The sequence below is a fragment of the Oenanthe melanoleuca genome, chromosome 2, assembly GCF_029582105.1.
Source record: "Oenanthe melanoleuca isolate GR-GAL-2019-014 chromosome 2, OMel1.0, whole genome shotgun sequence".
NCBI classification, from domain to species: Eukaryota; Metazoa; Chordata; class Aves; order Passeriformes; family Muscicapidae; genus Oenanthe; species Oenanthe melanoleuca.
The window spans coordinates 51,859,453-51,881,176 of record NC_079335.1 but is presented as its reverse complement, the minus strand read 5'-3'; the positions used below and the strand labels follow the sequence as shown (position 1 = coordinate 51,881,176).

General features: G+C 40.5%; 2 protein-coding genes across 4 annotated transcripts; both read left to right on the top strand.

The window, feature by feature from the left end:
- The first annotated feature begins 1,758 nt into the window (after window positions 1-1,758).
- Window positions 1,759-21,162, top strand: MPPE1 (metallophosphoesterase 1). Of its 3 annotated transcripts, XM_056483351.1 has the most exons (11): window positions 1,759-1,910; window positions 2,667-2,806; window positions 13,084-13,453; window positions 13,826-13,934; window positions 14,588-14,691; window positions 15,201-15,281; window positions 17,071-17,179; window positions 18,028-18,099; window positions 18,210-18,332; window positions 19,142-19,282; window positions 20,689-21,162. In XM_056483351.1, the coding sequence occupies exons 3-11, from the start codon at window positions 13,179-13,181 to the stop codon at window positions 20,869-20,871; spliced, it is 1,197 nt and encodes a 398-aa protein (XP_056339326.1). In that variant the 5' UTR covers window positions 1,759-1,910; window positions 2,667-2,806; window positions 13,084-13,178; the 3' UTR covers window positions 20,872-21,162. The 3 variants fall into 3 exon arrangements, with proteins under 3 accessions (XP_056339326.1, XP_056339328.1, XP_056339327.1); XM_056483353.1 differs by lacking the exons at window positions 1,759-1,910; window positions 2,667-2,806 and adding an exon at window positions 10,238-10,253; XM_056483352.1 differs by lacking the exons at window positions 1,759-1,910; window positions 2,667-2,806 and adding an exon at window positions 10,531-10,782.
- On the top strand, window positions 3,487-8,907 carry LOC130249035 (centrosomal protein of 290 kDa-like). Its single transcript, XM_056483355.1, has 4 exons — window positions 3,487-5,416; window positions 6,096-6,282; window positions 7,167-7,264; window positions 8,578-8,907. The coding sequence occupies exons 1-4, from the start codon at window positions 5,264-5,266 to the stop codon at window positions 8,704-8,706; spliced, it is 567 nt and encodes a 188-aa protein (XP_056339330.1). The 5' UTR covers window positions 3,487-5,263; the 3' UTR covers window positions 8,707-8,907.
- Window positions 21,163-21,724: the final 562 nt, after the last annotated feature.

The window sequence follows — 21,724 nt, the reverse complement described above, 5'->3', positions numbered from 1 at the left end:
CTAACCTGACCTGTCTCCTGCTGTGCTTTCAGTCAGCTGTGGGCTCAGGATGAGCTCCTGTCATGTCCACACCCTCTTCCCAGGCACAACAGGCTGAGAAAGCTGGGGCTCTTCAGACCTCACAGCAACCTGCCAGTATCCAGGGCGCATACAGGCAAGCCAGAGAGACTCCTTGTCAGGATCAGTAGTGATTGCACAACGAGTAATGGGTACAAATTGAAAGGGGAAATTTAGGCTGGATATTAGGAAGAAGTTCTTTACTGTGAGGGCAGTGAGGCACTGGAACAAGTTATCCAGGGAAGCTATGGAGGCCCCAACCCTGGCCATTGTTGGACGGGGCTCTGAGCAACCTGGTCTGGTGAGAGGTATCCCTGCACAAGGCTGCAGGTTTGGGGCTAGATGAACTTTAAAGGTCCCTTTCAACCTAGCATTCTAGGATTTTGTGATTGGTTCTATGTAAAATTTGGCAGGCACTGCAGTCAGGTGGGCTACGTGGTCAAGATGGAGGGACAGGCGGCACCTGGCAACATTTCATACCAAAAAAAGAAAGAAGAAAAGAAGGAAATGTGATGTATTTTAAGAAATGAGTCAGGCAAGATTTTCTACAAAGACAGGAGATGCAGAGAACAAGAACTAGATTTGAGCTCTAATGTGAAAGGGACAGGGAAGGTTTTAAACTGCCACTAACAAAAGCTTGGAAGACCAGCAGAAAATAATCACTGCTTTGGGTCAGTCTTGCTGTGATAGCTGATCTTCTTGTGGCTGGTGTCTGTAAGGTGGAATTCCTGAGGATGGAATGCTTTTGTCCTGCCTGTGTGCCCTGCAGACTGGCCTGCCAAAAATACTAGAAAAAGAAAAAACCCAAATCACAGAATCACAGACTGGGTTAGGTTGGAAGGGACTGTAAGTGGGTTGTCGGGTTCAACCTCAGCAGGGCTCTGTTCCAGTCTGTGGTCACCCACACAGTGAAGAAATTCTTCCTCATATCCAGGTGGAACTTCCTGCAGGTCAGTTTGTGCTCACTGCCTCTTGTCCTGTTGGTTGGCATCACTGAGAAGAGCGTGGCTCCATCCTCTTGGGCACCCTCCCTTTAGATATTTACACACAAAAGGCAAAGCCAGCAAGCAGTAGCACCAGCAAGCACCACCAACACTAAGGGCTCAGCCGCTAATCCCCAGGGGGAGCAGCATTACCAGGCACGCTGCTGCGTCCTGCCAGGGGATGTCACTGGGACAGCCTCTACCTGTTGTGACGGGGAGATGCAGAAGCTGCTTCTGCAGAGATCCCTCACCGGCCGTGTGTTGGTGTATCCGTGAATCCGCGGCCGGCAGTTCTCAATCTCCCCCTGTCGGTGCCTGTTACTCACAGAATCACAGAATATACTGAGATGGAAGGGACCCAGCAGGATCATCGAGCCCACCTCCTGTCCCTGCGCAGGACACCCTGAGAATCACACACACCAACTGATCGTGCGAATAACACTAATGACAGCTGAAGAGGGCCTGTGGTGTTTCCTGGCTGGCGGCCCCGGCTGAGGGAGCAGCTCCGCTCCCGGGCCGCAGGCACGGCGGCGGCGCACACGGAGCGCGCGCGGGCGCTCGGCTGTGACGTCACCGAGCGCGGCCTACCCCGGCGCCCATCCCGGTTTATCCCGGTTTCAGTCCCGCCTTGTCACGCCCGCTGCCCCGGCGCTCGCCATGGCCCTGCCCGCCGTACACAGGTGCCTGCAAGTGAGTGCGGCCGTGGCTCCCGGGAGCCCCGGCCCAGGAGCGCCCCGGAGGGCGCGGGAGGCTCGGCTGGGCCGGGTTTGGCTTCTGGCCGAGCTCGGGCCGAGAGCGCGACGCGGGGCCTGGTGCTGCCCAGGGCATCGGTTGTACTCAATTCCCTCGAGGATAAGGCAATATACATAGGTACATACATACATACATACATATATATATATGTATAGGTGTATATATATATATATATATGTATATATGTACGTACATAACACATACACATACACACACACTTAAATTCGTTATATATATGCATACACTATGTAGTTATATATGTTATATATATAATATAAATATATAGTTATAGGTATTATCTATATAATATATTGCCTTATATATAGCTTTGTCTATGATATATGTCAAATATGTATACTATATATTGCCTCATATTACTATAATATGCAATGTATATAATATATATGTGATACAAAAATTAGTGCATACTGCTGGGCAAGATCCAGCAGACATGCATGCAAGAAGTTCAGCCAGTGTGGCTATCTTTTTGCCTCTGGTGAGGTTAAATCAAAAATAAACACCAGTTTAGTTGCAGAGCTGATGTTTGTAGTTTAGGAGTATAACTTGCATGCTTTGTCCTTCTGTGATTAATTTTAATGCAAAACCAATTTGCAACGTTCCTTAATGAATTGTGAAGTTATATTAGACACCTTTAATAGATCCTGTTAAAGAACCTTTTTTGTGGTCAACTATTCATAGAATTTGATGCCAGTTGTTATTTCTGTCATTTTCCTTTTAGATGCTTCCATGGTTTAGGAAAAATGTAGTAAAGTTTTTGGGAGAGGGTTTTAATTTGACACATTATCAGCTTCATCAACATTTGATTTGAAAGTATTCCTTGATTTTTCGTTTTTCAATTCTCTTCCTTTTCAGCTCACTGATGAAAATGAGCAGTTAGTCAAGAAGGTGAAAAAACTACACCTAAAAAATAAGGAGCTAGAAAAGAATCTGGGCCAGATCGAAGAACAACTGCATCTGCAGCAGTTCACGCATGCCTGTGGCTCAAGCAGAGAGTAAGAATTGTCAAACCTTTCTCTTTTCCATCAAAAGAAGTGCAGCATTTTTATTTTCATGTCCTTAAGTTCAGCTAGGTATTATCTGGTCTGTGTATTTTAAGGAGCCATCTCTGAACAGGATGGTGGGGTGGAAAATGCTGGAGGGCTGTAGAGGAACAAAGGACATCTGGGGCATCTTGTACAAAATTTATTGTAGTGAAAGAAGCAGTTTTAATATCAAAATGTAATACTCGTGCTTAGCCAATGTGCTCTCTCTGTCAAACTGCAAAGGCTTTTACACTATTTTTCCACCAAAAAATAGTAAGATAAAGGTAAGTTGTGTAGCACCAATGCTCTTTAAAAGATTTAGAACCTAAGGACTTGAAAAACTGTAGTGCTGTAGTGGATTGGAGAATGTCCTGGAAGGATTTACATACTAGTTCACAAAAATCTTCCAAGGCTTAAGTTTTGGTGTGTTTAAGGTCCTGCCTAGAAACCTCTACCATAAAATCAAACTGAAAAGTAACTTGGCCTTTTTCAGTTGCTTTGTTTAATCCAATTAAATTTGTGAAATATGATTTTATGAAGGTGTTGTGTTTGTTTCAATTAAGTGTTCAGGTTCAAACAGAAACCCATTTATGGCATAAGGGTGGAGGCAGCAAGGATCTGGTTCTAGAGAGTGACAGTGTCAGGTGAGTTCTTGGAAGCTGCTTCTTGACAGAATTATTCTCTGTAGTGTAGAAAATGTTCATGGTTAAGTCAGTCGATTTTTTTTAAGCTGTTATGCAAGTGGCTTTCAGCCTTTGAAACAACGGGAAATCATTTACATTTTAAAAATAACTACAAAATTGGATTAAACTTGAAAATAGTGCTGAGCAAAGAACAAAATGAATTTCTTTCTCAAATGGTTCATTGAGAAAAATCCAATGAGCTAGGAACCTTCTTCATGTGTCTGCTCACACATATGGTCTTCATTGTAGATTTTTTAACTTGGAATTTTGTGGTTTCTTCTTCTATTTTGTGGAACCTTTCTCAGCTCATTTTATATTGCTCAGTGTTATATGCATATAAAATTTATAGGCTGGTACTGTTTTCAAAATGAACTAGAGAACCAGTTCTACTTTTCAGCCTGATAATTTTAGAGTTGAGCCGCTACTTACTGTAGTTTGCCAATAAGTGATAGAATTAAACTCTTGTAACTGCTTTTCTGTTGCAAAAGCTACAATTTTGTCTTTAGGAAAAAATATACTGAAGCATTTTAACAACTAGGCAAGCTATGTAAAATATTGCTTTGTCCCTCTATGACTTGATTGTAAAATTGTAAAATTTTAGGCTGCTCATCCCTTCAAAGGCTGCTTTTTGTCCACTTACATAAAGGTGAATCTTACACAGATCTCTGTTGCTCTTTGGCCAAGTGCTCTTTTTTTAGTGCTTGCTTTAGGTGGCTGTAGAAGACACATTTTCTTTTAAAAAAAAATCTTTACAGTGTGCCAGACTCTCTTTGCAAGCTATGCAACTACATAGGAAGGCTGGGTGACTGGCTCTGGGTTCATATTGAGTTCCTGGTTAGGTGCTCATGTAGAAGAAGTACAAGTTAGTCTTTGAATTGAGTGCTGTACCTGCCTTGTGTTAGATTGCACATAGACCTAGCCTTTTTTTTTTTTTTCCCTAGCATCTTTTGTGTGTTCTTTCACAAAGTTGTGCTGTGCTACAGATTGCTCATCCTGCCTGTGGTGTGCAGTCATGACTTATTATGAGTGGCAGCTCTTATTGTAACTCCTAAAAAAATAGGAAAAAGGTCTGCTCATGTCCATCAGTTAAACTGTGGGCCTCGTGTATGTTGGCTGAATTCTATGAAATATGGTAGGAAGTTAGTACAGCAGAACTTGATGCAAAACAATATCAGAGGGAAAACTAACAGCCCTAATCTGTTTATTTGACATTTATTTTACCCACTCATTTTCACACAGATTTCATTCACTCATATCCTCACACCCACACACTTGGAAGTACTGAGATGTTTTGTGCAACACAGAGAGCTGGGAACTGCCTCATGTGTCCTCATCATGGGTTCTTGATTGGTTCTGGACAAACTTTTTAAAGTCCTTTAGGAGTGCCCTTTGCTATTCCAGTTGTGCTGATGGGGAGAGGAGTGATGTGTGTGACATGCTTCAAAGTCACTGCCAGCCTCCTGTTGCTTCTGTCTTCCCTCAAAGAGTGATTTGCACTGAGGTTTAATCAGTGTGGCCTTGTGTGCTGGACAAAACCAGGTCCTCAGCCTGGCTGAGTAAAAAGGATTCTTTGCCATCCACACAGACCATTCTTTTAACTTGCTTTGCTGTTATTTTCTTTCTCATTCTGTGTTGACAGTCACATTTCATTCACTGCCATCTTGAATATTTCTATTATGAGTCTCTGCAGCACAGCTGCAGCCCAAGTGATCTCTGTGGGGCATCCCTAATACTTTTACTATAAATGATGCCAAATTTTGTTCTCTTTCATGTTTTACAGCAATTTATGCATTTCTTCTGTTTTAGACTACTTCAGATGTATAGTGAGCTACAGAAACGTTATGTTAAAGAAACCAAAATAAACAAGGAGCAAAGTGAAGCAATTAAAAATCTCACTGTAAGTAGAATTTGTAGGAGCTGATATCAAACAGCCAAATATAAACTCTTAGGGAGACTGAAAAGTATTTCTTACATTTGTGAAATGAGACCATGCTTTTCTTTTTATACTTAGTTTCCCATGACAGGGATAATGAAGGGTAGCCTGTATTTCCCTTTAAAACTGAACTGTTCCTGGTGTGTCTGTAGCAGAAAGCTGCCTCCCCTTTCCTTGCTTTTTTCTTTACTATCCACCTATCCCTCCTTCCAATTGTATATGCACCTTGTGACCCCTTTTGCACCAGCTCTGGTATTTTTCTGCACAAGTCATGAGCTGATTTTTCTCAGAAATTCAGCAGAAGGCAAACCAAATGAAGGTGAAGAGTATTCTTTTGGGTAGCATGGTCTGTGGCCCTGATGTGTGAAGAGTCTGGCATCATAACTGGAGTGAAGGTAGGGTTGTGTGGCCAGGACCAGTTCTAGAAGCTTCAAGAGGGTATTGCTTCTTCAGGCATGGATCAAGCATTGCAGCTGACCAGTCTAATTTCCTCATTTATGCTTTGTTTTTTCTCCTTTCAGACATTTTGGGTGAATGTAGTTTTTCAATCAGCAATTGAAAGCTTCAGGTTTGCATTTGGATGTGTTTCCAGGTCATTTGAACAATGTTTTTTTCTATGAATTTGAAAAAATTGTTTTGACAGATTAAAATTAATGAGCTGGAGCATAATCTTCAAGAGCAGAGGCAAAGAATTGAGCAACTGGAATGTAAAAAGGTTTCTTGGAAAACTAGTGCTATTTCTGGAAAACAAAGTCAAACCTCAGAGGGAGGAGTAACTTCTCACAGGGACATTTCTGCAAAGAAGGAATCCTGTTGCAGTAGATATTTAGGTAATGGTACAGTTAATTCTGATGATGTTCCTTCCAGTACGCCCAGCAGAGAGAGTGCATTTTATTTCTGATCTAGAGGCCACTCCAGGCTATTTCTTCTCCTTCAACCAGCAGTATCTAAAATATTTTTTACATTTTTGAAAAACTGTTCTGTAAAAATGGCTTTTTGTAATCTAGGATTCCGCCTTGCATTTGTTTGTGATAAAATGTTTGCTGTTTTCTCTTTTTCTGAAACTGGTCCATTGTAATCAGAGGTGGGAGTGTGTGGCTGTATTTAGTGCTAGTACTTATTCTGGTAAGATGTATCTGTGCAGATCTCTTAGTAATAATGTTTGCTGCACCAGTCTTTGGTTTTCAGACACTGAGACACAGAATAACCTGTTTTTAGCCTTAAAATGTTGGACAAGCCTGGACAGTCCTAGTTTCAGTATGTCATTTCTCACATAAGTAAATCCAGAATTTAAGGTGTGATCTTCTTCCACTTCAAAGCATAGAAAAGAGATGGATGAGATCATATTATGTAGGCATAGTTTTCAGGAAATGTGCTATCAGCAAGGGCTGATGTGACCCTCTCATAAGCCAGAGAAAGGTAATGAAGGCACATGATGTGTTTTGTGGATTGCAAAGTAAAGTAATCCCACATTCTAAGAAAATGGCAGATTCTGATTATCCAGATGGCAGATCCTGATATCTTCCCTAGTACCTGGGAATATGCTGGGCCAGTTCTTAAGAATAAATCACTGTATGAAAAAGGTACTTTAAGAAACTGAACTATAATTTTCTAATATCACAAAAGGTAGGCAGCTCTTTAGCTGTAATATGATTCATATGAGGGGGAGGTTGACTGTAATCGTTGAACTCTGCATTTTTTCATTTGAATATAGAGCAATTGTTGAAGGAGATTAAAAAGCTGAAGAAAGAAAATAGAAAGTTGTCTGCAGAAAAGAGAGCACTAAAAAATGAATTAGCTGGATTAGACAAGGTAATTTATTTTAAGACAAGCTTAATAGTAGGTGATTTTTGAAAATCTAACTTTTCTGCCTGAGCTGAAACTTCCTTAGGCTGAACATATGTTGTTATAAAGTAAAATGTATAAAAAACCAGTGTACCGCATTCTGAGAGAGATGGAAATGAGTGACTCCTTAAAATATTCATGTCCTGAAGGGCTGCCCAGCCAAGGAAAACTATATTCTCTTTAACTTAAACATATCAAAGTTATGCCTCTGACAGAACTCCAGGTTTAGGGAGGGCAGAGGCTTTGAAGTTCTTGTTAGATCTATGGGTGTAAAAAGTGAAAATGTGAACATTGGGTAATTCTTAAAGTTATGTAACAAAATGATGAGATCTTACCTAACTATAGAAGACTCAGTTTAATGTACTGACATTAGGTTTCATTTTCGGCAGCAAATTATTTAAGCTGCTTTTTGCTTGGTCCTCAAGTTTGCTTGGTTTTTTTGTTTGTTTAATTTTTTTTTTTTTTTTTTTTTTTTATGTTTTGTTTTGTTTTTTTGAGAATATCCTTTCTTATCTTGCAGTCTTTTCTCCCAGACTAAATAACATTATGATATTAATTGCAGGGGTAACTGTAAAAGAGGTTTATAGTTCATTGGATGTATAATTTACAGAATATTAAGCCAGGGTGAGTTCTAGATCCCTGTGTGGCTGAGAGCTTAATCTTGCAGGAGAGAGATACATAAGCCTGAGGTTGTGGCTTTTTATCAGTGGTCCCTTTTTAAGGTAGTTTTAAGTTGCTGTATATGTATCTAGCTGTTCATTTTAAGAATGCTGGAACAATGGGGAGGAGAATGTCAAATATAGATGGCTATAGCAAAATACATTGTTAGTTTGGTAGATAGAACATTCAAGGATTGGTGGAATGAAGTCTTGAGTGATTATACTTTCTGTCCATATATTTCCCAACAATTTTTGACTTCACTTACAAAGGATCAGGATGTTACATTATTCCCTTGTCATATTGGACTGTCATTTTGTAGCTGTCTGGTAAATCAATATTTTTTCCTTTTTTAAATTAATCTTTCCTATTATTAGTCTGTAGTACACTCCGTAACATAACTTGAACTTTGCTTGTATGTTCAGGGCAGAAATTATTAAATTATTACCTAAGGTGTAGTTGATTGCTGTATCTCACCACAGCTGTGTTTGCATAACTCAGCCATACACTGGTAAAAATATAGAAAGTATCTTTGAACTTGGGAATAACTGAACTGCTGACTAGCTCTTACTGAGAATGTCTTTGAAAAAAAGTTTAAGGTGAATATTTTTGGGTTTTTCTAGGATTTTTTTGAAGAGGTAGAAGATCTAAAACATGCTGTACAGGAATCTATGAAACTGAACAATGAGTATGAAAAGTGCTTGAAACAAATAAGTGTAATATATGGACTGCCTTTTACAGCACATTTGTAACTACTGGGTAATTTAATGTCAGGTTCTTTCCACATATTTTTTATACTTACTGCAACATTTCAACCTACCATTGCTAAAATGGTACCACATTTTGATAATATAGATTCAGAAATGTGATCTCAATATGACAAGTGCTCAGAAATGTTGTATTTTGTGACCTTTAATTTTTTTGTTTGTTTATATATTTTTAAATAAACTGTGATCTGCGTAACTTCAACTATGTTTCAAATCCATCTCTTTCACACTTGCAGAATATATTGTGGGTGTTTATGGGGATACAATAAAATTATTTTACTTTGCAGAATTTCCCATTTTATCCTTTTCTGTAAGCTACATAAAATCAAAGTGTCTGTGTAGATTTGTCAGTCTGCATGAATTTCAGCCCTAAGGATGTGCTAATGCAAAGAGAAATTAATTCTATCATTAAATTATTGCAGAGGGGTTTCTTAAAAGAAAAATGCTAAATCTCTGCTTTGATTTTTTTCTTCAATCCAAATAAGTGAAAAATTGTGGGTGAAGGAAAGATTCAGTGTTCAGAACTACAAAGTGTATTCAGAGCATTTTGCATCATGAAAAGAAGAATTCATCAGAAGTTCTGTTTTGATTCAAGGGTGAGGTACTAAAAGAACTCTGGTATTTGAAGCATTGAAAAGGAAAGGGGCAGTGTAGAAAGTCACAGTCCACAAGGCAGGAATGTCCTGTTGCTTCAGGGAGGGTGAGCTGGGAATGAAAAGAGACAACTCCCAGTTACAGGTGTAGCTTGCAGAACCTTGTGATATTTGAATCTGAACTTGTTTGCAATGACATTCCATGGAAGTTTAACATAGTTACATTACAGAACTATATTTTTCTGAAAGGTGTAAATCTCTACATTTTTGATAGGAGTTGAGTGAAAAATGCTTAGGGTAGAAAGACTTAGCTTGCTTATAACCTAATACAGCTTCTTTAGCTTTATAAAAATACATGGACACTCCTGAGGGATAGGACTAGGAGTAGGATTAAGACACTTGTGCCCTACTTGGTTTGTTAGGACAGTTTTATGCAGTTGTAATTTAATAAGGACATTTGCCTCAAAACCTGTGCAATGTTCAGAGTTGCATATTCACTAAGTGATAAAGGTCCAGAACTCCTTGTGCCTGCTCTGGCTATAGACCAGTGTATTCCTTTGTTTCATTCTTGGCTCATTCGTAAATTAAAGCAGGATGATGTTCTGAACAAGAGGTGAAAAAGGGAAACAGAAGAGGAGCAATGCAAGTCTGCATTGCTGGTAAACTTAATGGAAGAAAATAAGGAGGATAGCATGCATAACAGAAAATTTTAAGTGCAAAAATGTTTGTAACATTTGCAAATAAGTAAAATAAACATGAATGCTGGAGCCTCTCCCCCCAGTGTTGTGATGTAAAGTTACACTTTCAGCTTGTTTGAACTTTGGTCCCGTAGTTAAATGATTCAATCATTGTCCTTGTCCATAGGCTGATTTTCAAATGTCGTGCAGAACAAGAAACAGTGAGGAATCCTTCAGTATTTTCTCATAACTCCCAGCTCTGGTGAGGAAATCTCTAATGAGGATTTACTCTAATGAGCCGTGTTAGAGGGAGGGGCAGCAACGCGCGGAGCCGCAGCTCCGCAGCAGCGGCTGTGCAGCACCAGCGGAGGTGGGATGGGGTGGGATGGGAGATGGGATGGGAGCAGCCGTGGGCTGGCAGGTGGCAGAGCGAGGTGGGCAGGGATTTCTATCAGCCAATAGTAGGAGCTGTCTTTCAGCTCGATCTGCGTCGCTGACTTTCTATGAGGTTGTTTTTTTTTTTTCTCTTTATTTCCCTTTCCGCTTTTCCTTTCACTATCAGGAATGCTGGCGGTGTAGGGTGCAGATGGGACACCTCTGGCAACTTCCACATCTGCAGCACAACTCCCCAAATAGTAACAGTTAGCAGCAGAAACGCGGGAGGAGGAATGGATGTGGAAGTGACCGACTCTGGCATTGATTGTGCCTGTCCCTACTTGTGACCCTTGAAAGATGGCAATTTTGCCTGGAAGATATTTTTATTTTCTACTGATTGCAGGTTTGGTTTATTGGTGTGGATTTCTTCTTTTTTAACTTGATAGTATCGGTGTGGTCTTGAAGCTGTGATTTTAATTAATTAATTAGTTAATTTTCTGGGCATGGCTAATGCAAGTTAAATAATTTACTGGCATTTTCTGTTTAAATTAAGACTAACAAAGTCTACTTCCAAATAAATGCTACTTCCTGCTTTGCAGGATAAAGCCATATAAAATTTGTGGATAATAATATCCTTTGGATAAGAATTTGCCTGTCTTTTTGTCCTTGTTGCTGTGCCAGTTAGCAGATACCTCTGCTTTGATCTTGCCTCCCTGTGAGATGTACAAGCAAGGTGTTATTTTTGTTTGCTAGTTAAAGTGCAGGTGAGATGAGTATTAAACAGGTTAATCAGTCTATATGTGTAGTTCCACATATTGTGGAATTGTGACATTTGGCCTGTGGCTTTTTCCTGCTAAACCAAGTTTAGGTAAACTGAATTCCATGCAATTAATTATTAGTCATGCTGCTGTTTGATCATGCATATTAGAAATGTTTCATGGTGCAGGCTAATGGTTCTTTGTCTCAAATAAGTACTTTGTAGTGCTGATATGGGAACCTTGTGTTTGAAAATAAGTGGCTATTATCAAATAGGGGGTTTGGTTGGAAAAATAATGTAATAATCATGTGTCAGTGTTCACTTTCCATGAGACATAAACGGGCTAGTTCACAGGACAGTGAAGCAATTTAACTTTGTTCTGTATTCTGCATATAACAGGCAAATATTTTAGAAACAATACACTATTTTTGGGTGGCTTTGTAATTTTGTCCCAATTTTCCTTGGGTATAAATTTTCAAAGATACCAAATATTCTCAGCTGTAGTCACATCTAGCTAATTCAGACTTGGTCTGCTAATCACTGAATACTGTGTTCAGTAATTGCTCACATCCTAGATATTAGACCTATATTAGGATTTTTCTATTGCAGAAAGCAAAACTGCAATACCATTGTTGGGTGGGGAACTACATTTTGTGGATTTCTCTGGAAGCTGTTTCTGAGCCTGTGAAGCAGCACCTGTGTAGGTCCCCTGGAGTCCCTTTACTGTGACCATGCTACAGTGTTTACCTTTAAAGAATGAGACCTGCAGTGCTCTTCAGACTGAGACCTTGAGAGGCTGGTCCTGGGAACTGAGGGATTTCATTGGAGAGTAAGGGCTGGTGCCTCTGTTCTCTCAGCTGGGCACTTTCTTCTGGGCACTTACCCTGAAAAAGTGTTCCTGCCAAGGGCTGTGGAAGAAACAGAAGAAAATACTCCAGTATCAAGAGGGTTAAATTCCCTGTTTAGGTTACAGGGTATCCAAGACAGCAGAAAGCAGTAAATAGTTACCTCACCAGTTTGGGATCATTAGCTATTTCTCTACAGCTGCAGTGAAGTTTCTTTTTTTTCTGAGGCTTAGATGTTTCTTGTTTTCCTCTTGTCAGAAATGAAGCAGCCTTAATTAATTACCAGTGTATCTGTGCCTATGTTTGTGGAAGCCTCCTGTAAACTTGTTCTGGGATCCTGAATTGCCCTTGGTTCTTGCAGATTACAACAAACCATATTAAAGGTGGTACTGCTACTGATTTGGTGTAGGCATGTTCTGTACTTGTGCCAGAAGATATCCTCTGGGAGTTGTTTAGCCTGGAGAAAAGAAGGCTGAGGGGAGACCTTATTGCTCTCTACAACTATTTGAAATTAGGGCTGTTGGTCTGTTCTCCCAAGTAAGTGATGGGACAAGAGGAAGTGGCCATAAGTTTGCCAGTGGAGGTTTAGACTGGATACTAGGAAAAATTTCTTCACTGGAAGGGTTGTCCTTTGTTGGAACAGGCTGCCCAAGGAAGTGGAGGAGTCACAATCCCTACAGGTATTTAAAAGATCTGTGCCTGTGGCACCTAGGGACATAGTTTAGTGGTGGACTTGACTGGGTTAAGGCTTGGACTCCAGTCTTGGGGTTCTTTTCCAACCTCAGTGATTCTACATGGATCCTAACAGATTTTTCTTTCTTTTTTGCACCTTTGACCCCCACTCATAGTATTTTCACTGTAAAGTTCTAAAAAAGGCATAATGCACCAAGATCCTGGCTAGCTGTAATCTGCTTTCCTTGGTGCTGGTGGGAGCGGGTGCAGTTCTGTGCTCAGCTGCCCATCTGTGTGCCTGGAGAAGAACTTGATGTTTTAGGTCAATTACATATTCCCAAGCCTTTCAGGGTGACAAGAAGCTAACACTATAGGCCCTTCATGGTAGCTTTCCACAGGGAATGCTGACTTAATGAATATTTTATTTTGTATTTTCTCCACAGGGATTTTGTGCTGACAGAAGGCAGGTGATCCTTTGAGTTGCCCAAGCTGTTTTCATCCGAGGGAACTCGAGCCATTGTCTTATGCTGGTACTGCAATGCTGAGTTCTAGCTCGACCACTGTGAAGAATCTCCCTCTGAAGAGGAGGCTCTGTTTTCTGCTGAAACTTGTGTGCTTTGTCAGCTCAGTGTTAATATTTTGTGAGTTTTTAATTTATTATGTGGTAATATTTCAATGCCGATGGCCAAATGTCAAAGGTGGAGCTCACATGAGTGAAAAAGAGACTTCAGCTTCAGTCCTAAAGGCCATAATTTTAGCTGATACACACCTACTTGGTGAAATCAAAGGACATTGGCTGGATAAGCTAAGAAGGTAATTATTAATTTTTTGGAATAATCTCTACTCAGTTTTCAGAGTTTTTAGTAGTAGCTAATGGGACAATAATTCACTGTTCTATTAAACAGCAATTCGTTAGAATTGTAATGAAAAAATAAACAAGCTGGTATTACTTCTTGCATGTCTTGGTCCTGATTATATTATGGTGGAATTACCCACCAGGTAAGATGCACCTATTGTCCTTACACTTGATTGCTAAGTATATTTAATTTGAATTTCATAATATATTTTCATATCTCAGTATGTAAGAGCCAGTTTCCCATTCCCATTGCCAGGCTGTGTCTGTGCATTCAGAGATGAGGATCCAGAGGTGAGGCTGTGATAACTGGTTCTGTATTTTCCTTTCAGGGAATGGCAAATGGAGAGATCTTTCCAAACTGCCTTATGGTTACTGCAGCCAGATATTGTTTTTATTCTGGGAGATGTTTTTGATGAAGGAAAATGGAGCTCACCTCAGGTATGACATCATCAGCTCTCCTATTTCCAAAAATGAGAGTTTCTTGGAGGAAATGGAAGAAGATTAAGTATGCAAGACTTTGTTTAATACTGCTATAGTTGTCCTGTTGGTAGAAGTTTCTAGTCTTTCATATAGGAGTTGAAATGCTGTGATTCTCCTATATTTTTGGAAGCACCTTGACAGTTTTTCCCCTCATATAAAACTTACAAAATGTAAATATCTGAGTTTGTGCTTCTGTGTTACACGCTGGTGATGGGCTGACCCTGGCTGGATGCCTGGAGCCCAGCAAGCTGCCCTGTCACTTCTCTCCTCAGCTGGGGAGGGGAGAGAAAATACAAAAGAGACCCTCTTTCATTACTGACCTTGGTGTCTGCAAGGCTCTTCCTCTCACAAATTCTCACTCCTCTCTCTGGCTGCAGTTGCAGAGTTTCCTTTTTTGCCACCTTCCTTATTCTGTTATCCCAAGTCACAATCAGCCTTGGCCAGCAGTGGGTCCATCTTGGAGCTGGCTGGCATTGGCTCTGTAGGACACAGGGGAGGCTCCCACAGAAGCCACCCCTACAGCCCCCCAGTACCAAAACCTGGCCATGCAAACCCACTACTATTAGTGCTGTGGAACAGCACTCATTTCTTCTTCTGTTTTTTTCCTGCAGGCCTGGGCAGATGATGTCAGGAGGTTCCAGAAAATGTTCAAGCATTCCGTTTTTACGGAGCTGGTGGTCATCGCTGGGAATCACGACATCGGATTCCATTACGAGTGAGTCCTGTGCAGGAGAACACAAGTGCCAAGAATGATGTGTCAGCATGCCCACAGTAACTGTGCTGGGTCTGAGGGACATGTTTTGTGGTTATATGGAAACTTTTTGATCATGATCAAATTAGAAAGGGTCATAATTTAGAGTAAGGCCTGTGCACAAAACAGATTTATGCTTCTCTGAGGGTTGTTCAGAGCTGATCCTTCTTCACTGACATGGAATCCTTGAAGCTGCTTTTCCTTGTATTGGGCCTCCTCCTTAGAAAGGCACCTGAGCACTCCCATTAGCACAGAAGAGTGTAAGTGCCCTCACTCTGCTGGTGCTTGCACTGATGGGAGGGACTGGAGGACACAAGGGGTGTCAGAGCATCCCTGAATTTCCTGAATGGTTGTGTGAGCTGGATAATGGAGCAGCAAGCTGCATGAATGGTCAGCAAACTGTAAAGCAACTGTGTCAGACGAGTTCCAATGGCAATTTCTCACCTCAGTTGTATTTTTGCTCTGTGACACAGAATGACTACTTACAAGGTAAATCGATTTGAAAAGCTTTTCAACTTTACTTCAGGAAAGCTGATAACTCGGAAAGGAATAAAGTAAGTGTTTTTATTTTTTTTTTCCTAATGAAATAATGTGGGAATGCTTCACTTAGAGCCTTTTTTTAGAAAAAAAATCACCTACCTTATGATGTGTTAAACCCCAAACATTTTGTACAAACCTGTAGTTTGATATGGACAGGAAGCTGTACTTAGACTGTGTAAAGTGTAACAATTTCCTTTTAAATGGAAAAGTACTGTGAAGTCAGAATCCATTTCTCTGGTGTGCCTTTATACTTCCTTGCAGCTGGTAATGAAGCATGGCTGTAAACATAGCAGGATAAAGAAATATGAACCAACCCCCTCTGTGTTTACAAATTAGGAGTTTCATTAATTTTAATAACTTCTTTAGTCTGCAGAACTTAACCCTTGAGTGAGTAATTTGGGAACACAGCAGTTGCATGTCTGCAGTTTTTCCACAAGGTGGGGTAATAATGCTCAAGCTGGTTTGGCTTAGAGCAGAGCTTGGTGCAGTTTGTTCTCACAGCTGTGTCCCCGTGGCTGCACTTGTCTGCTGTGTGCCCTGTTACCTCCAGACACTGTGCAGGAGCCCCATGGGGGAATGCAGTACTGGGTTTGTGGAAAGGTGTTTAAGATTCAGATTCAGGAAGGGAAGGCTCATTGCCACTCTGTGTTTGGCACGTGTGTCCTCAGGTTGTACTCACTTGTAGAAATGTAAACCTATAGGTTTACACAGGTTTTCTTAATTAAGCAAACATTATAAATGTTTAATCAAAAATCCAGAACAGGTCTGCAAATGGTTGTGTCTGTTTTAGTAGGAGGATCTCTGAGCTTCGTGAATGCTCAGTATAATGCTGGTGCTTATCATGCAGATGTGGGGTCCTCAAGATATGTATTTCAGCTGTTCAAAAAGTAATTATTAAGGAACATTTCTATGTCTCCTTTGATAAAACAAAGGAATTCAGCAGAATTCTTGCATGCAGTTGCAGATTGTATGTCTGGTATCCATTAACTGCAATGAGCTGCACTATTAATGAAATATTCCCAAATAAACTATTTTACAACAAATCTGTGGTATAAAAGCAGCCTAATTTGCTGAAAGATAATTAAAGATAATTAATAATTGTTTTACTGTTGACTAGTATTTCTTAAGTGAAGGCATTCAGCTAATTTTTGTCTTTTAAACAGAGCTGGGGATGTATCTCAAGCTGAATATGTGACTAAATGGGTATGAATCTGGTAGAAGAAGTTGATTTGAAACTTACAGGGAAATATTCTATTAAGAATAAAATCCTGTTTTGTGTGTTAGAGCAGCGACTGCAAAGTACAAAACTAAGCTTGTTCAGGGCAGTCACCCAAATGCAGTGCTGTTCTGCTTTTCAGTTGTTCTGAAGAAATCCAATGTCTCAGATTCTGTCTCTGAGGTCTAAACTGTGTGGAGAGAGAAGCAAGTTCTCCTTTCTCTTCAGAATTTAGTTTAGTGATGAACTTCTAACATTCCATTAGAATACAACTTAAGTATCCATTAAAACAGAAAAAATCATGAAGTGTCAGCATGAAGCATAAGGTACATTGTGCAACCTAATTAACAACTGTATAAAGGAGCCAACCAGGCAGAGACATGGCTGTGGTACAGATACTCAGAGGAGGATTTATAGCACATGATTTCAGGAGCTGCTACATTCTGCTGCTTTGTTGAGTTGTGTCCAACTTAGGAACTCTTGCATTTTATAGAATGAAGTTTATCCCACAGGTGTGCATGAACAATAAAAACAAATGCCTTCCTGTCCTCCCCACTCCTCTTTGCCCACCCCCTGGTATTTTCCAGCTTTGTCCTGGTGAATAGTGTAGCCATGGAGGGTGATGGCTGTGCTGTCTGCCGTACCTCAGAGGCAAAACTTGTGGCTCTTTCTCACAAACTGAATTGCTCCCAGCAGGTAAGAGATTATTAAAGGTCTGATTACTGCCAGTGACTCCTCTCCCACAATGGGAATACTGATACTGTAGCATAGTCAGGATACAACCAGACTCTCTTGAAAAACATCTTCCAATTCACACTGCAACTTGTTAGCAAGTCTGTCTCCCCCTCATATCCCTCTTAACCATGTTTACTTAACTACTAACAGTGTTGGTTTGCACTAATGGTGTCAACTTCCTTGCCAGTGCTGCCAACAGTGTCATTTCCTCTGTTCCGAGGAATGGCAGAAGTTCTGTAACCCTCCCTTTGACTCCAGATACATAATCCTGCATTTATATTTATGGATTTTATTCTGTTTTGTAACCTTCAAGTATGTTCTTTTACTTTTCTGATTCTACTGCAATCCTTTCCTCATAGCCTAGTAGTGTTTTAATTGTATTTTTTCATCATATCAAACTGCTTCTTGTATTTCCTTCCTCTTCCCTTTTTCATAGGCTGACTGGATGCACAGTAATCAGCATAACTGACTGGGCTGGCAGTCAATCAGGAAACCAGCTCCCAGTGGAAAAATTGCAAGATTCTATTTCCCTTGGGCTGCCCTCAAACTCCTTTGCCTTTGGTGCAGAGATCCTGCTGCTGCTTTCTGCAGTCAGAAAGAGCACAGCTGTATTTACAGCATGTACAGAATTTCACCAGTCCACAGTAAAACTCTTAAGAGTTCATTCAGTGGTAGTATTGGTAGTAGTATCTGGGCTAAATTGCTTAACATAAAACCAAAGCCAACAACGACCCCACCCTCCCTAACCCTTAAAACCTAGCTATTGCTTAATTACCTTCACCCCTTCTATGGCTTGATTTTGTTCACAGAAACCGAATCATTCCAACAGAAGATGCAGTGATGTGGAAAAGCTTCCAGCTTCAGAACCCATCCTTTTACAGGTATGTAAGAGGTGGGGTGAGGCAACATATTGAAGTGATTTTGTGGATTTATTACTGTTCCAGAAAGGCTGGATCATTGACAAGCAATCCTTGCTTTTAATTACTCCCAGCATTACCCTCTCTATCGGAAAAGTGATGCTGAATGCACGGGAGAAGATTCTGCTCCTCCAGAGGAGAAAAACATCCCTTTTAAAGAAAAATATGATGTGCTGTCTCAAGAGGCATCACAAAAGGTTTGATTTCTTGGGAACTTGAGTGGCAGTGAGTGGGTGAGAGGAGGGACATATGTGTAGATATAAATAGGTTAAAAATTGGGGTAAGGCTGTTGGCTGAGACAAGCAGAGCAAAGCTGCTCCTGTCTAATGAGGCCTGGGAGAGGCTGCTTGTTAGAGCTGCTCCCCTGAGGATCCTCACCATCATGGCCTTGGTCCTGCCAGGTTTCCCAGGTACAGCTCCTAAGTCTTGGCACTCTTCAATCTACTGTGGTGCCATTACCTCCACTTCAACATTCTGTACTTTCTGTACTGTGTAAGTTATTGAAACACCTGGTATAAAGCCACAGTTTTCCAACATTTTGAAAGCATCACTTTTGCTGAGTTAGTAACTACAAGAAAATGTAAAGTATTCCCTAAAAACTTAATTGTCATTATTTCTTTCTTTCTACGTAAATGTCTTCACTCAAAGATTGCCAGTACAAAGATTGTCCTTAGACAAGAAAATAGTATTGCTTTACTGAACCCAAAGTTTTTATCTTTGTGATATCCACAGCGTGCTGTTGCCTTTTTTCTTCTGATCTGTATGACAAAAAAGAAAGAAAAACAAGAAAAAGCCCAATACTTGGGATCAGGGCCAAATGGATGTGATTGATACCAACAGATTTCCTACTGGAAAACAGAAGTTTACAGAAAACACTTTGGAAGAATATGAGAAAATTGCCAAAATTTCATTTTGTTTAAAGGGAAAAAAAGGTTGGGGGGAGGTTTAAGTTCAATTCATTTTTAGCTTGACCTAATTTTTTGTGCTTTACCATTTTGTGTTCTAGCTGCTATGGTGGTTCCAGCCCCGTTTGATTCTCAGTGGGCACACTCACAGTGCTTGTGAAGTACTGCATGCAGGGAAAATTCCAGAAATCAGTGTCCCATCATTCAGTTGGAGGAATAGAAACAATCCTAGTTTCATTATGGTAAGTTTTAATTTTTTTTTATTTTTGTCAGATAACTTTCATAGATAAATCAACATGGCAGTCAGCTATATTTTAAAACTGGTTCTACCTGTAAAAACGAAAAATAAAAAAAAAACTGCCTACCCACCCAACCCACTCAGTACACTGCATCCACTTTATAAAGTACATCTGTGGGAGCCACATGTTCTGTGTGGTACAAAGCAATGCTGTTAAAGACCTAATTAGTATCTGGGTACATTTTCTTAGAAAGAGGGTGCACTGTAAACTATTGGCTTGTAAAAAGAATCAGTATTGTGCACTGAACAGTAGAAAGACCAGTTTGATTTGGCTGATTTACCAGCTATGAAAACAAGACTGTATCCACCTCAAACCCTTTTGCACGGTGATCATGGTTTTCAAACATGTGCATTAATGCAGTGAAAGTGTTCGTGACGTGCCCACAGTCTGCCTCCTCACTGCCAGTTCACATTTTATACAGTGTGTTGGTTATGCTTGTGCAGGCAGTTCCAGTGCTCAGTATATCCTTAGAGGTAAATCAATTAGTTCCCCAGTTCAAAAATAAAACAGAACTCTTAGAAACTTGGAGTAAGAAGCAAAACCTACAATCTGTTTACAGAGTAGTCTGTGACTTGGAGGGGGAAATCTTTTATGTATTTTTTACTGCTGTTGAGTTTAGGCTGCTTAAAACACAGATAATCCCGTATGTTTAAATTCATTTTATGCAACTGTTAGTATTTGTTGTTGAAAGTAGTTCTGTTTTTTCCATATTCCTGAGAGTAGCTGCCTTCAAAGTACACACACAGTCTGCACACGCCAGACAGCGCATCTTCACTGCAAAACAAGAGGTTGGCTAACTAAAGTTGCATCCTGTCCACCACTGTTTTAACTCCTCAGCCTTGAGATGCTGTAAACTTTAATTTAAACTGCAAAGTCAAACCAAAGCCCAACAAAGTTCTTTGTTGTTGGAGTTCCTATTCCTAATTTGGATTAGCCAACATGTGTTTTTGCAGCATGTACTGGGTAAGGAGGAGGGCTTGGAGGAGGAAGGGGCACATTCACAAAACCTAACCTTAGCCTGGAAAGGCTCCTTCCAAGTGGATTTACAGCAGCTAAAGTTAGGCTTCTCTTGAAGGCAAATCTGATGAGGAGCCCAGCTCTCTGTTTATGCTAGATGGGAAGATTGGCCTCTGGGCTGATGTTGGCCTTGTGAATATTCCAGTTAGTGCCCAGCACCACAAGGTATGGACTCTTCAGCCCCCTGGAGAAGGCACTGGTACTAGGAAACTGGCCCCAACCCTTGCCACCCAACATAGGGATTTAGAAATAGGAGATCTGACAGCTGTGGTGTTCACTCCTGATTCAGAACCCACTGTAACACAGCAAAGTGATAGTCATTTCTTTTCCAGGGCAGCATAACATCAACTGACTTCTCCCTCCAAAAATGCTTCCTTCCATTTGAGAGCAGAGTCTTCACTATCTACTGTGCAGCAGGTGCTCTGCTTGTGATCCTGATACTAGCTCATGTTCAGCTTCTCACTCCACCGTTTTATTTTGCTCAGCGTTTAATCAGTAAGCATAAAGCAGTATGAAGAGCCAGACATCTGCATTCAGTCACTGAAATACCAAAGCTGAGAACAGTCAAACATCAGACTATATTCATGCCAGCAAATGACCTAATTTGATTGCTAGTCTGAAGGCAGGTTGCATTTACACATACCATAGAAGTCCTATACAGCTGATATGACTACTACAGGATAAATAATTAACTGAAATGAACGTTTCATGCTGTACAAAAATACTGTATTCGACAATCAAATGAGTCCTTTTCCTGCTATAATTTTTGTATCAAATATGTATATTAAAAGTGTAACTGTACATTATGTAAATCCTATAGCCTCATCACTTGTCTGCATTTGTGTCTTACCCTGGTGGAGGCTGAATCTTGCAAACTGGAAACATTTCTCTGTTTTATTGCTGCATGGCCCTTCAAATGTCGTACTTGTGTTTGTTAGGGTCAGGCAGAATCTGGATGCATCAGCATTGAGAGATGCGGATTTCTGGAACCTTTTTAGGGTGTTGTGTGTAAGGGACTGTGGTTTGGGACAAGAAATCTTCTGGTTCCTGACACAGTAAATTGTTAGCTGACTATAATTTGCAGTTATCCATCTACCAGACAACAAGGGGAAGAAGCTTGAGCTTGAGGATCCAGTTTGCTGATACACACTTGAAAACTACTTAAAAAAAATTAGGGTGACACCTCAAGCTGCTGCTTTCAAAAAGATGTGCTATGATGAGCTAAAAAAAGAGGGCCCTCTTGCATCCCAGAGATCTGTGTGGTGAGGGGCCCTCCAGTTGCCAATCTCCTGCAAGAAGGAAGGTCAAATACAGCTGCAGTAACATTATCCTATGCCTCAGCCCTCAGTCTACAGCCAGGGGTAGGAA

Coding starts and splice junctions, on each gene's coding strand:
- MPPE1 (XM_056483351.1), top strand. CDS start 13,179: ATGCTGAGTTCTAGCTCGACCACTGTGAAGAATCTCCCTCTGAAGAGG. Junction 14,692..15,200: donor GACATCGGATTCCATTACGA/GTGAGTCCTGTG, acceptor TCTGTGACACAG/AATGACTACTTACAAGGTAA. Junction 17,180..18,027: donor AACTGAATTGCTCCCAGCAG/GTAAGAGATTAT, acceptor TTTTGTTCACAG/AAACCGAATCATTCCAACAG.
- LOC130249035 (XM_056483355.1), top strand. CDS start 5,264: ATGATGCCAAATTTTGTTCTCTTTCATGTTTTACAGCAATTTATGCAT. Junction 5,417..6,095: donor AAGCAATTAAAAATCTCACT/GTAAGTAGAATT, acceptor TTGTTTTGACAG/ATTAAAATTAATGAGCTGGA. Junction 6,283..7,166: donor CTGTTGCAGTAGATATTTAG/GTAATGGTACAG, acceptor ATTTGAATATAG/AGCAATTGTTGAAGGAGATT.